At 34.0% G+C, this 14,859-nt stretch overlaps 2 protein-coding genes across 3 annotated transcripts; one reads left to right on the top strand and one right to left on the bottom strand.

Annotated features, from left to right (window-relative positions):
- Window positions 1–639: 639 nt before the first annotated feature.
- LOC140863640 (DNA polymerase kappa) lies at window positions 640–6,751 on the top strand. 2 transcript variants are annotated; one of them, XM_073267217.1, is made up of 15 exons: window positions 640–829; window positions 909–1,081; window positions 1,254–1,427; window positions 1,585–1,708; window positions 1,806–1,906; window positions 2,063–2,149; window positions 2,308–2,403; window positions 2,499–2,619; window positions 2,806–2,934; window positions 3,874–3,965; window positions 4,541–4,652; window positions 4,752–5,077; window positions 5,215–5,534; window positions 5,633–5,703; window positions 6,561–6,751. In XM_073267217.1, exons 1-15 carry the CDS (start codon window positions 742–744, stop codon window positions 6,572–6,574), a joined length of 2,028 nt encoding a protein of 675 aa, XP_073123318.1. In that variant the 5' UTR covers window positions 640–741; the 3' UTR covers window positions 6,575–6,751. The 2 variants fall into 2 exon arrangements, with proteins under 2 accessions (XP_073123318.1, XP_073123317.1); XM_073267216.1 differs by lacking the exon at window positions 6,561–6,751 and having other exon boundaries at window positions 5,633–5,812.
- Window positions 6,752–10,974: 4,223 nt separating this feature from the next.
- Window positions 10,975–14,765, bottom strand: LOC140864918 (uncharacterized). Its single transcript, XM_073269329.1, has 8 exons — window positions 14,590–14,765; window positions 13,345–13,461; window positions 13,008–13,201; window positions 12,817–12,922; window positions 12,581–12,728; window positions 12,228–12,367; window positions 11,551–11,717; window positions 10,975–11,465 (listed from the first exon to the last, which is right to left on the bottom strand). Exons 1-8 carry the CDS (start codon window positions 14,648–14,650, stop codon window positions 11,172–11,174), a joined length of 1,227 nt encoding a protein of 408 aa, XP_073125430.1. The 5' UTR covers window positions 14,651–14,765; the 3' UTR covers window positions 10,975–11,171.
- Between the last annotated feature and the right edge of the window lie 94 nt (window positions 14,766–14,859).

Below are 14,859 nucleotides of genomic sequence, written 5' to 3'. Positions count from 1 at the left end.
TACTAAATCAAGCTGTTTTATAAGTACTTGGCCGCTCCATTGAATATACAACTTAAAATTATCAGCCGATTTCAAGATGCAAAGCTATCTAGTCGTTTCAAGATTTCAGTAGTCTACTTGATCTACTCAACCATCTAGATTGACACGGTAGGATATAAGGACTACTCAACTGTTTACTATCACAATATTTTTGAAAATTTGAGTAAAGTTATTTTCTCATACAAGCTACACACCTTACAAAGATCTTACTGACTTTATCAGAAAAAATTGGTTGACGACTGATATGCACGACAAACAAAAGTTAAAAAATCACAATGTTACGATACAGAGCTTGCATGCAAATGCGGTTTGCAATCGTTTATTTTCGCATTTGTAAAATGTCAAACTAATTAATTAATTAATTAATTAATTAACAATTCAAGAGATATGTAGCTAGCTTCTTAAAGAATTTTGCTTTATTTGTTTATTTTTATTATATATATATATATAAATTTTTAGCTGTCCAACCAATAATGTTCAATTCGTTCTCAATTCGATATCGGGTTTTAGTGTTCGGAGACGAAGTGGGTAGCTTGGCAGGAATTGTTGGACGGATTAAAACTTTTATATATATATATATATATATATAATTTAATCTTTAGCGCCGTCTCCCTCGTTTCCCAAAATGTGAATCGGTGTTTACTTTCTGAACATTTGTAAAACCCTAATTGAAAAAAATTGAAGAAAGCTAGAAGAGTATTGATGAAGAATGAGGAAGATTCAAATTCTGGAAACGATACCGCTCGTCCATGGCAATCCTATCACACTGTTTACACCAACGCGAAAGCAGGTATTTTTCTTTGATTAAGTCCCGAGATTGATGCACGCAATTCGGATTTTTGTAATCGGGCGAATTCATTTGCACTTAGGCATGGAAGGGGTGGATAAGGAGAAAGTGCAGAGAATAGTGTATGAGATGAGCAAAGGGTCCAAATATTTCGAGAATGAGGAAAGAAAAGAAGCTTACATGAAGCAGAAAATCGAGACTATGCGGATGCAACTTGCGAAGCTCACTCCCTCGGACATAGCCAGTTATCAGAAGGTATGGTCTATCTTTAGTGAAAATGAAGTAAAAATTGAGCAAGTTGTTGGTTAATGTTGTCTGGCTTTTGAAATTGAACATGTTTAGTTCGGCCTAACATACTTCTTTTAATTGTGAAATTTTCGTGTTGAGGACGTGTCAGCTTTGATTGACTTCTGTATATCATATACAGATTGCTGATGAGAGGTTGGTATATTTAGAGGCCACACGTGACTTGTCTAGGATTTGGCTACATGTTGATATGGATGCTTTTTACGCCGCTGTTGAAACGCTGAGCAATCCTTCTCTGGAAGGCAAGCCAATGGCTGTTGGTGGTTTGTCTATGATCTCAACTGCTAATTATGAGGTTGGAATCGTCGAGTTTGAATTTTTTTGGTTGATTGTGAATGCTGTTTCATCTCAGCTAAGCCAAGCTTGTAATTTATTTGGGTTCACCTTTTATTCAAAGTTGTGACTCATGTTTGCTGCTTAGCCTTTACTGAGGCTCAAAATTTTCTTCTCAGGCGAGGAAATTTGGGGTTAGAGCTGCAATGCCTGGTTTTATTGCCAGGAAATTGTGTCCAGAACTCATTTTTGTTCCAACTGACTTCAAAAAATACACTTACTATAGTGATTTGACCAGGAAAGGTTAGTTTTTATCGTTTTTACCCCATGTGAATTCTTTGTTGCACAAAAACTATTGTTTCTTTTCCTGATTTTCCTTGTGCTTTTTCTTGCATTTTAGTTTTCCAGAAATATGATCCCAACTTCTTCCCTGCTAGTTTGGATGAGGCATACCTAGATATAACAGACTTCTGTAGTGACAGGGGATTAACTGGTGAACAAGTATGTCGAAGACTGAATTACCATGCAATCCAATATTCGTTTATTCCTTTGCATTGACATGTGTTACCTTTTATTTTCTATCAATCATTTCTCCGTTTTCTCATGTTGTTTTCAGATGCCCGTAACATTAATTCTTTATGTTTATGCTTCCTCAAGGTGGCAGAAGAGCTCAGAGAAAGTGTTCACAGTGAGACTGGACTCACTTGTAGTGCTGGGGTGGCACCGAATCGCTTACTAGCTAAGGTTTTGCAGGCTTTATGTGGAAGATTTTTAGCATTATCTATTATTAACTATCTCGCAAGCAATGCAAACCTTCAGTCGATTTCGCATACAACCTGGGTTCTGTTTAGCATTGCCTTCTAGTAAATGTTAAAAATCTAAACCTTTTCTTTTTCAAACAGGTTTGTTCTGATATCAATAAACCGAATGGACAGTTTCTGTTGCCAAACGACCGTATGGCTATCATGACATTTGTATCTTCGCTACCTATAAGGAAGGTATATTCTGTTGCATGTTGATATTTCGAGTGGTTTTTATGTTTTGTTATGCCGGAGGTTCTTTTGTCAAATTCACAGAAAAATCCCTTGTGTAGATTGGTGGCATTGGTAAAGTCACTGAAAATATTTTGAAAGATGTGCTTGAAATTACAACATGCGAGGAAATGCTGCAGAAGAGCGGCTTAATATTTGCTCTATTTTCTCGGTCATCGGCAGGTTTGTGCGATAATAGTTGTAAACTCTTTTCCTACTATCTTTAACGTGATTAGGATTTTTTCAGTAGTACTCGTTCTTTTTTAAGATTCTAGTAGCTGGCACTGAAAGCTTCACAAATTCTAATTACTTGAATACTATGAGTTTTTTGACTACACATGTACTGAACATTTTTTTTCGATGTTGTAGATTTTTTCTTGTCTGTAGGCCTGGGACTTGGAAGGACAGATACACCCCAATTTGTCCGCAGAAAAAGTATGAGTACTGAGAGAACATTTCCATCCACAAAAGATGAGACTTCACTTTGCCAGAAATTGGGTAATCAGTTTAACATGTCTAACACTCAAATTCATGTATTTACTTTAGTATCAATCGCTCCACCCACCCCTTCACTTCCATTCTGGCTCAAACTATGCGATAAATCTCTGAAATCTTACTTTTCTTTAAAAATAGTTTGACAGCAACTTCTTTAAAAATAGTCTTGTTATTATACTTGCTTTACTATCTTTTTCAAAACAAAAAATAAAGTCATCTCACAATTTTATCCCAACCTTGGGTGATGATGATTCGGTATTTTAGGTTGCATTTGGATTGAGTCGGTTGAAATCCATCATTTAGAATTTATTTTTATTGTTAAATAACTTAGACAAAGGAAACTCCAATTTATCTCATACTTATTTACACTATAATTATACTAATCACAATGAATTTCAAGTGAGTCCAATATTCTGAGGATTGTGACTAGTATAATTATTGTGTAAATAAGTAGAGAGGTAAATCTGAAGTGCTTTGATTAATTTACTTAAAGTTAAACAATGAAAATCCATTTCAAATACATAGATTCCAAATGAGACAGTGCAAATGCACCCTTAAGGTATTTTTCATAGGAGCTTCAACAAATCCTTGTGGTTGGGGGAAGGGAGTAATTATATGCTTCTAACGAGTTGCTTTCAAATGACTTTCGTGGCTTACCGTTCAGCATCAAGTTTTGATATGCCAGTTTGATTCATTATTGATGCAGCATGGATTTGTCGGCTTTCCGATATGCATGAAATTTTTATGGTGTTAGATGGCGTTTAGTTTGAATAGTCAAACAACTGAAACAAGAATATTCATTTTCAAAATGAGTTAGCCGAAACAAGGTCTTTAAGTGAATGGTTCTGGTGCTGGGTGGTATCCCATGTGAATGCTGCATAAACTATATTCTTTCGCATGTTATGTGCATTCTCAATGTAATATGTAATGATCTGTTTACAGTTGATCTTGCTGAAAATCTTTCTACTGACTTGAAGAAAGAAGGCCTGTGCGGAAAAACATTGACATTGAAGTTGAAAACATCATGTTTTGAGGTACTGTTTGATCATCGCTGAATTGTGTGCTTGAACTCTCCTTCTAGAGATTGTGTATCTACATGTAGTTTTGCTGTAAGTTCATTTTCTACTTTAAATGTCATCTGAAAGTAAAGTTATTGTGCCAACAGTTCCTTTGAAAGGTCAAACAGCTCAGCATAAATTAATTGATACATCAACTAAAACTAATTTACTCATTAGTTTGTACATTCAACACATGCTATACTGATGAGTTATTATATCACCCTGCGGACATGAACCAAATATACGAACTATTTTTGCTTGTATCATTATGAGGTCAGGTGTAGCCTTTATGTTTTTTTGAGAAAAAAATTTGTCGGTAGGTTCCTTGCCAATCCTCTGCTTCTGCCTTGTTTTTATATATAAAAGAACTTCTCATGCTGTTGCATTCCATGTGAAGCTTACATGAAACCAACCGTGTCTTTGCGTTTCTCGGTTATTGAAGCTTCGGAGATTAGATTTACTTGTTTATGTTCCCTCATCTTTAGATATTTATTCCACTTTATTTGAAGGAGAGATTTGTTGGCATGTTATCCACTAATATCAGACTTCAGGTTCGAACTCGGGCAGTGACTTTGCCACGCTACATTTTTTCAAGTGAGGATATTCTGAAGCATGCTATGATGCTTCTTAAGGCTGAACTCCCGGCATCCTTCCGGCTGATGGGTAAGGCACTACTTTTTGTGCATCGATTATACAAATATCGATTCTTTACACTGTTCTGAAGTGATGAACTGAACTTTGAATTTTTGCCCCTTCTTTCAGGACTACGAATGTCTCAATTCAGTGAAGATGGCAAATGTGTTTCAGTAGACCCCAAGCAAAAAACACTTTCTACCTTCATTGTTACAGATGATGCTTTGGGAAGAGGTTTGAGAGACCAAAAGCTTTCACAATTCAATCTCAAGGATGATAGCTCATCCATAGACAGAGGAACCAGTTTCTCTAATGATACAAGTTCATGGGAATCGATGGATTTTGCCCATTTCCACCAAGTACAAAATCTTGGCCACCCTGACCCCAAGAAGGGCGAGGTCGTGGTGGAAGATGGGGAAAGTTTAGATCTTCAGGTTGATTGTTCAAGAAAAAATGTAAGTTTATTAGTTCTGGTTGTTTCTGGCATTGAAACTTTACCAACATAAAAAAACTCGGATACATTTAGGTTGCCTCTTAGCTAGTCTTGTTTCGTTATTCCAATCAAAACTTATTCAGAGTCTTCGTTACTTAGGTTGATGACCTCAGTACAGATCATGGGGCAATAAAGATGGTTCCAACCGGTGCTGAAAGAGTTTCCCCTTCCATGAAGTATGAGGAAAGCTGCCTGGAAAGACAGAGAAGAGCAATCGGCTGCAGTGACGATGAACCAGTGTCATTGCATGAAAAAGAACCTTTTCTTTGGTTGAATGATTACAGGTGCTCCATATGTGGTATCGAACTACCCTCTAGCTTCATCGATGAAAGACAAGAACATTTTGACTTCCATCTAGCCGAAAAGCTGCAAGAAGAAGAGTCGAGCAGTGTTCCGAGAATTCCCACACCTAGGAAGAGGTAATCGATCGATTTTACTGCTTTTTCTTGAGCCATGAGTGTCCCTTTCGCCCCTCATAACCGAGTGAAGAATCTCATGATATTTGAATATGTTCCAGGCTCATCCATGAAGACCATAAAGTAATCCATCGCCAAAAGAAAAAGAAGCCCAAAGCATGTCCTTCGAAAGGTACACACATTCCAATTGATGTGTTCTTTGTAAAGACAAGTCAAAATTTTTGAGATATTATACAATTAATATTTATTGTGTATATCAAGAATGTGTTTTATAAGAAAAATTTTATATTGCTATAAGTAGTATGCTCATCAGATCTTATCTCACAAGATTCATAAATAAGCGCACCTCCGTGAAACCATCAAATAAATAAATAAATAGTAGTAAATTGATTCCTGAAATTAAACTAGAGGCTAGAGCAGACAATTAGACACGAGATCTCACTATAAAAAACTCAGGTAATAAATTAGATTAAAAAAATAAAAAATAATAAGCTAAAGATTGTAGAAACCCTGTAAAAAAAAAAATCTTCCATTTAGGGTGTGTACAACGAGCGAGAAAGCCCAGCGAGGAAGTGGGCAAAGGGCGAGGAAATCGCACGAAGAAGACTCCTCGTGCGATGTTATAGGTGGGCCTTATTATTATTTTTTTATATTTTGTTTTTTAAGTGGAATTAGATCCAACGGCTCAGATTAATCTGACATTTTTAAATTATTAAAAAATTTAAAAAATTTATAATAAAACATTTAAAAAAAAAAAACCAAGGAGTGAATGAGGTGATTTGATCGTTGTAAATTAATGGTCAAGATCATTCCATCCTTAATTTTTTTTTAAAAAAATAAAAAATTATTAATTTTAAAAAAAAATTAAAAAAAAAACTCTAACGGCTATATTCTTCGTTATTCTTTCAAAAATTCACAACTACTTCTACTTTCATTCTATAAAAAATAAATTTTTTTTATCTTTGATTTCATTCCATTCAAATCCGAAAATGATACGCTTACTGATACGCTTACTGATACGCCTACAAGGCTACAACCGATGAAGTAAATGACGTGCAAGAAGTGGACAAAACCATTTAGACCAATGGGAAGAAAGACCTTCAAAGAGAGAATGAAAGAATCTGGCTCAAAAAATTCATCTATGACAGATTTGTATGCAAAAATGTGTGATAATCAAACAAGATTTTATGAAATTGAGGATACGAAGATTGCTATAGCAAGAGAGAATTATGCAAAAATTGAGGAACGAATGTTCAAGAAGTACGAAATAGAGATGAGGAAGCAGGAAACAAATGAGAGGAAACAAGCAATGAAAGAGATGGAGCTGGAGAGGATCAAGAAAATCGAATCATGGAGAAAGATATTAATGATCCAAACATGAATGATGTGCAACGTGAATATTTTACGAAGATGCAACAAGCAATTCTTCGTAAAATATTTGGGCAGTAATTTATTTTATTGTTGATAAATTGCTTTAATTATTTGTAATTTTTAAAATTTATTAATTTCGTGTATTTCTTAATTTTTTGTAATATTTAAATTTTAATTATGTTTAATTTTAATTTCTTTTAATTATGCAAATTTATTTTGTGTTTAAATAAAAATATATATTTAATAAAATAAAAAATTAATATTTCAACATCCTCTCTACAACATCATCTCACCCTCGCAGAATTAAGCGATGAAGTTATCATCGTTGACATCTTCATGCAATGTAGTTACCAACTTCATCACACCAACATTCTCTCTCCATTGAAATTTGAACATTCTCCAAGTGAAAGATTTTTCATTCAACGTGGATCCGAAACCTATAAACTCTTTTTTTCTTCTTTTTTTTCAAAAATAATCGAGAGAGAATTATGTAACTATATCACAAGGATGTAAACTCAGTATCGATCATATATATTTTATTTATTTTGATTTGATTTCACAAATTTTGAAAGGAGCACCAGCAAACACAAAAAATATCATAAGGTTTTGTACGCACATTCTCGTACTTAAGTTGCTGATAATTAAAAAATTCTGGTTCTCAGGGCTATCTAGAGTATCGTCTGATTCAGAAGAATTAAGATGTGACATTCATATAATGCATTATAGGAGACATAAATTAATATAGGGAAAATTACATGTACCACTCATGTGAAGTCTCGGGTTTGCTGATGACGCCCTATGAAAGTTTTTTGAGCTAATAATCTCATGTGATTCAAGATCTGTAACACACACTCCTTTCGGCTAAAAAATGACGAAACTTCCATTGAATGATTTTTATGAATTCTTTTATCACTCTTTATTGAAAATTTAAATTAAAACAAAAATGCATTTACTTATATTTTCAATCAAATTTATTTATACAATCACTTTAATTAATTTAATATTAAATTTTATTTAAAAATAATTAAACTTATTACTTAATTTAATGTAATAATATAATTTATTATTAAAATATATTTAGCGTATAAAAAATATTAAGATAAAATAATTATATATAATTTTCAAAAGCTATTGAACTAAAATTTGATTATTTTATTCATTTAAATATAGAATTATAAAATAAAATTAATTTAATTATTTAATTAAACATGGATATTTTGTCATTTTTTAACTGGAAGGGGTGTGTATGCTATAGATCTTGAATCACAAGAGGTTATTATTAGTTCAAAAAACTTTCATAGGAGGTCATCAGCAAACCCGGGATTTCACAGGATGATACACGCAATTTTTCCATTAATATATAAACTCTAATCTTTCGTGGAACTTGATTCAAACATTATATGAAACAAAAATTTGTCGGATGATACTGTCAAAAACAAAAAAAAAAAATTTGTCGGATGATGAAAGTTTATAGTGATAAATTTCAATTTTCATAAGTAGAGGGTAGGGGTGGCAAAAATTCCCAAAACCCCGACCCTTCCCGAATCCCATCCCATTCCCGTCCCGAAAAATCTCAACCTGAAATTTTTTCGACCCGAATTTTCTGGATTTTTCCCATCCCGATTAATATCGGGAGATGGATCGGGAATAAAACATTATCCCGACGGGATTCCCGACCCGTTTCGAAATAATATAATAATATATTTTTAATAACTTTATTGATATAATAAGCTAAATACTATTAGGTTTCAACTCATATAACACTTAATTGTGAACTTAATTGGCATAATTTTTATTGTTGAAACGATCAAATTGTAAAATCACGAAATGACATTTTATTTTTGTGTATTTTAAAAAAAATTAATTTAATAATTTAATTAACGATATTAATTCATATGTATAATTATCTAATTAAAACAAATATGTAGAACAAGACTTAAGAGATTAATTTAAAAATCTATTTAACAAATTTTTTTAGTAATTGTATCCGAACATTTACTAATAATTATCCGATACATTTTTTCTTTTAGCATAACCTTGAAATATTATCCGAAATATTTTAATATTATATGTTTTAAGTTGAATATTTATTTTTATTTATAAATATAAGTTTCTAAATAATATATTTAATAAAATAATCAATTTTTTTTTTAAAATTTTTTGAACGGAATCTGAAATATGAAAAAAAAAATCGGAATTTTCTCTCCCTTCGAGATCCCGAATAATCGGGTCCCGAAATGTTTCGGGTACGGGATCGAAAAAAAAAAAGGTTTCCCAATCCTTTCGAGACGGGAGTTGGGTAGGGTCCCGACCATATATTCCACCCCTAAGTAGAGGACAATAAATAATCCAACAATATCGTGGTTTGGCCACGTTTATTTGAAAAAAATACAAATAGAATATTGTTTCAATACTTTGCAAGGGTGAAGCTCTCTCTTGTCTTGTGTGAGATTCAATCAATCCATGCGGATAACAAATCCTCTGAATCACTCCGTTTCCCCTTTTCCTCCTCAAAAAGCCCTAATCACAATCCAGAACCACCCTCAATTCCCCGTAAGAAAATGCAATCCGAAATCCAGCCCGACGCGAATCCGATATCAGAATCATGAGATGGAATTGCCAACAATGTCCGAAATCGTGGGCGCATCGAGAGCGCAGAATCTGGAGCTTGAGCTGCGGACATTTGGACCCTTTTTCAGAATCACGGCAACGAGCTTGCTGACGAACAGCGATCTGGGAAGGGCAGAGGGGGTGATCAGAGTCTGGTTTGGAGGGAAGATTCTGCATTTGGATTCTATGAAGCTTCGAAAGGAGACGATTGGGATGGAGAAATCGATATTTGGGATCGGATTGTTCATCGGAGCGGTTGCCATCAGACATGGATACGAGTGTGGTTGCAGCACAGCTGAATTGCTCGCTATCAATGACACCCAGTTGTACCACTCCAAGGTTATCTTTGAATTTTATTTTTTATTTTTTATTTTTTTAAAAAAGATTCAAATAAAGGAGAGGTATATTGTGGAACAAGTCTGACTAGATATATATAATTTTAGCATAGAAAGTAATATGGTCGACTGTGATTTCATCAGACTCTTCTAACTCATATTATAGCGTAGGAACCATGAGATACCAAATTATTTTGAATTACATTTTTTTTATAAACTAATGCAAAGTTGGGGTCGAATTCGATGACCTGTTTTATAAACTAAATTGCAGCTTGTGAAGTTTTACACGAGGCTTGGTTTCAAGAAAGTGTACGAGGTGAGGGGTGGGTCACTTGAAGATTTGAGTCACATGTTGGTTTGGGGAGGAGTTGGCACTCGTATGGATGCCGATATTCAACAACTTATGATCAAATGGTGTTCAAGATTCAAGAAAAAAACATAGTGACTATTCTCAGAAAAGTTTTTTTTATAGTTTATAGAATTGGTTGGTTGGATCAAGGAGAACAAGTAGAGTCTAAAGTCTTATGAGACACTGTTACAAGTCAACTGATCATACACAAAATCTTATATAAAATAGTTATGTCAGCCAATTTTGTGAGCCGAGATCTCCGACTCAACCCATGAATAAGCATTACTATGCTTAATATATATTTTTACTATAAATCTTAGATGCACGTGGGAACACTTTTTGTTATCGATAAACGTTGTTAAATAAATTAGTTGATATGAAAAGATATTAACACTCAATTAATTAATGATTTTCATAATAATAATATGTGCTTTTTGAAAGAGGAATCAATATAATTTTCGACATTGTAATTAATAAAAATATTTGCAACATTTTCGAATAATGTAACACTTGCAGTTTCAATATTTTTATTATTTACAAGTCATCATTATTTTATATCTAAATTAACAATTTAGAATAAGACATCATCAATAATTCATGTAAGTTTATAGATATAATATTTTAATGTAGTTTTACACTAACACGATATTAACATTAAACTTATGCAATTATTACAGCTCTGGTTTTTCATTGTTTTTTTTTATTAATCTTAAGATATTATGGCCTGCTTAACGACCATTTCAAAAACGCATTCAAGAAATGAACTATGAGCGGGAAACGTTTGCAAAATCATTCTATTTGAGCGAAGGAGGCAAAAGTGGTTGATGCGCAAGCATAAGTTTGTATAAAAAGGAAATAAAAATGTCCTATTATCTACCTAAGCAACAACTCTGAAGAAAAAAAAGGCATGTTTCAATAACTATCAAGAAGTTGTTGACTCGTATAGGTCATAAAATTCGATGTTCTGTAGCCTTTTCATTCTCTCTTTCTCCGAGCTGTGTCGACTAGATATGCATTCAGATGTTGGCCAAAAATCTTGGTAGAGAATGACTGCACCACGTGCTTTCGAGCATCACTCCCCATTGTTTCTGACATCTGAGGATTCCGAATAAAATTTGCCATGGCCAAAGAGAACTCTTGGGGCGTAGGGTCACACAGGAAGCCTGTCACACCGTTCTTAATTGTCTCTACTGGACCCCCACTGTTACATGCAATTACGGGCTTATGGGCTGCCATTGCTTCCAATGGAACGATTCCAAAATGTTCGTCCTACATCAATTTTATACGATATTAGACAATGCTAGATTATTTCAGTTGAGATGGGTGAATATATATTTATAAGAGACTAACAGACCTTTGGTGTGTAAATAACACAGAGGCATTGGGACAGGAGGGTGTTTCTCTCAGACGTTGGACAAGACGTGACGAAATGAACTCGATCAAGCACGCCTTTGCTTTTTGACAAGTTTTTCAAATCTTCCAGACACTCGACATTCTCTCTGAGGCGTTTATCAAAACCACCTGTCATTCAACATAGTTGCATCAGGCTGCCCCAAGCATAAAAGAACGGCACTAGTTAAAGGAGAGAGTAGGGGGGAGGGTGTAAATTTTCCATGGTTAAGGACTGAACTGTCAAAAGGAGCACTCTTTTAGATGGAATTATTGAGTTTCGAGATCAAATGGAATGACAAAACAATTTTTCACCTTTTCAGGTTAACAAAGTAGATTAAAACATTTCTTCAACATGAGTTTTTTGTCTCCTCTGGAACAGAACATGCAATTTGTCGCAATTGCAATAGATAGGTAAAAACAAAGTGCTGCCGAAAGAAAAACATTTAATTTGGTGTTTAGTAATTCTGTGACCGCTAAAAATGGTAATCCTTTTCAACACGGTCATCATAAATGTCGTCCAAGTCTGATATAACCTGTCAAGAATTCTTTTATTGCATTTACAAATGTAGTAGTAAACACAAACACAGAAACAAATACTTAAGGTAAAAATGTTTTTTAAGTACTTTCAAACTAACACACCTGCAATAGTCAAGGTAAATCCTTCATTGTTGGCACCTCCAAGGACATCAAACTCGTTATTGCAGAGCCTTGCAAAAGAGGATATAGCCAGGTCTATATTCTTCTTCCTTTCAAACCGATTGATGGATAGAAAATTCAACCTAGAATAGGTGCAGCATAATAAGACCACATTGGCTTGAGAGTCCATGTGTTCATCTATTTCAATTTTTCTGTCATTTTGTTGATAGACATCATTTGAATAAAAAGAGTATAAATTTGGGGGAAAAAACAAACAGAATTAAAATTCAATATGGGGAACGGTGTGTCTTATCCTAGAACTAGAAGATACCAAGAATTAGAATCATGTCTGTTACTTGGTAGCATTGACTTCATCAAACTGATCCACGTTAACAGCAGGATAGAGCACAGCAGGTCTAATTCCACTCGCATTGAGAAACTTGAAAGTTTTGGCAAAGGTAGATGCAGTAAATTTGCTGTTGACCAGAATTAAATCTGCCATGCCTACAATTGATAGAGAGTTCAGAAAATCAAATTGTGCACAGAAGGAAGCATAAAATATTTAATGAATAAATACAATGTTAGACACAACCTGTTGTTATTTCTTCTAAATAATCTATAGGTTTCCGATAAATTCTTCTAAGAATGGTCGTGTGTTGAGCCAGTAATAAATCTGGAAAATGGCAATAAAATACAACCTAGATAACAAAAATTCCATAAATATATAGGTCTGATCGAGCATAGCAAAGATCCAATTCAAAAGTAGTATTAAATATGTCAAACCTTTGAAACCTTCTTCAGCTTCATCAATGGAATGACAACGGAGACCTGATCCACGAGTATAACGTCGAATGTAGGATACATGAAAAACACACATAGAGCAACAAAAATACACCGCAGGTATGCGCATACTGCATGAAGACGATAGAAGATATGGCGTGGTAGGAAAGCACCATACACAGTTACTGGAAAGATGCCTGTTCAATTTTTAATGTCCAAGATCAGAATGCATATTGACTTAAAAAAACGTTAAGTTACAAACTTCCCAGAAAAGGAAAACAAATTTCAATTGAGAGAGAGATAAAGAAAAAAGCAAAGAAAACAACAAATTGTAGTGCACCAGAAACTGTTTCCTCAAAACATCGGTTTTGGTCATGGTGTGAGGTAAAAATATGAACATTGTGCCCATAAGATGTGAGTTCAACAGCAGCATCGACAACTAATCTTTCTGCTCCACCTAGGCATGCGAAACACAGAGAGTTAAAATTCAGCTGATGCATTTTCAATCAAGACAAGTTAAAGACAACATAGTATGTGATACTGCCAACCTTGAGAAATTCTATTTTTGCATAAATTCATAAAATGTCATCATGGGATCAATGCAAAACTCAAAAATAATTTATACCATTATCCCATATTAATTCCTTCAACACAAATTCATAACGGATGCCAAAAAATTAAATAAACTACATTAAAATCCAAAAACATATATATGTAAATCTTAAGAATGCAGTGTCAAGGCTGTAGTAGTACCCACAAATTCGCCGAATATACATGGCACATTCTCATTGAAATAAACTACAAGGATAGTTATCATCCAAACATGAAATCAAAATGTGATGTTAGAGCTTCATCCTTTCAAAAACTGCATGAGTAACACTTGGTTTTGATAAATCTTGAAATTTGGTAACCTTTTAAATATAAAACTTGCATTTTTACAAAAGAACTAATCTAAATGAAAAAACTGTCCTTCTCACACCAAATAAGCCCACACTCACATTTCATGCATTCCCTGGACAAGGTTTCATTTTCAAAAAAAAGAAAAGAAATGGCTTTCTTGAATCTATGCATCAAGATAATAAATTGTGCTTTTAAAAAAAAATGCATGGCACAATATTTTCTTTTCAGCTTGCTCTTAACCGTATCCATAATCGAATTCACTTAACTTTAGCACACAGGAAACAGTTTTTCGATACCAAGCATGAGAGATATCAAAGCCTTGATCTTTATCCCAAACACAGAAAAATAACCTCTCTCGCAAATATAGGCCAAGGTAGTGTTTTGGAGAGCTTCTAGGATGCACTTTAAAGCTTCTCCTTCAAAAGATTTCTAAATCCTACAGGATCCCAACACTATAACACCGACTAATAATCTCTCTCGGGTCGATTAATCTCCAAAAAAATTGAAAAATTTGTTCTCACATCATCGAAAACACCTAAGCCCATAAAAGTTCACATAAAAATAGATAGATTAATTCCACAAGCTCCCAAATCTAGAAAATTAAAGATAAAAGAATAGGAAAAACTGTATAAGAACATAAAAACGTAAAACCAGTCAAATGAAGGATGCAAGGAAATCAACCTACCTATTCCAAGATCAGGGTGAATAATTGCGATGTTCAACTTCGAATTTTCCTCTCTGCCCATATCTGATCCTGCTTGTGATCTTATTCAAAGATGAGTTTTGACGAGTAATTTCATTTGGGATTCAGTGAAGAACGGTGGCAGATCATCTGTCGAAAGTGAAAAACTTGCCAGTCGGTGAAAGCGTAAGCCATTTAAATTTCACCCAAATATTAGATAGAAATTTTCAATGCCCAATCATTAAATGTCCAACTAGTCCCGACCACGAAAAC

The sequence above is a fragment of the Henckelia pumila genome, chromosome 4 (assembly GCF_033568475.1).
Source record: "Henckelia pumila isolate YLH828 chromosome 4, ASM3356847v2, whole genome shotgun sequence".
In the NCBI taxonomy this organism is placed as follows: Eukaryota; Viridiplantae; Streptophyta; class Magnoliopsida; order Lamiales; family Gesneriaceae; genus Henckelia; species Henckelia pumila.
The sequence above is the reverse complement of the archived record's forward strand: the minus strand, read 5'-3'. Positions and strand labels throughout refer to the sequence as shown.

Coding starts and splice junctions, on each gene's coding strand:
- LOC140864918 (XM_073269329.1), bottom strand. CDS start 14,650: ATGGGCAGAGAGGAAAATTCGAAGTTGAACATCGCAATTATTCACCCT. Junction 13,462..14,589: donor TCACCCTGATCTTGGAATAG/GTAGGTTGATTT, acceptor TCGCATGCCTAG/GTGGAGCAGAAAGATTAGTT. Junction 11,466..11,550: donor GTGTTATTTACACACCAAAG/GTCTGTTAGTCT, acceptor AAATTGATGTAG/GACGAACATTTTGGAATCGT.
- LOC140863640 (XM_073267216.1), top strand. CDS start 742: ATGAAGAATGAGGAAGATTCAAATTCTGGAAACGATACCGCTCGTCCA. Junction 1,082..1,253: donor ACATAGCCAGTTATCAGAAG/GTATGGTCTATC, acceptor TATCATATACAG/ATTGCTGATGAGAGGTTGGT. Junction 2,620..2,805: donor ATTTTCTCGGTCATCGGCAG/GTTTGTGCGATA, acceptor TCGATGTTGTAG/ATTTTTTCTTGTCTGTAGGC.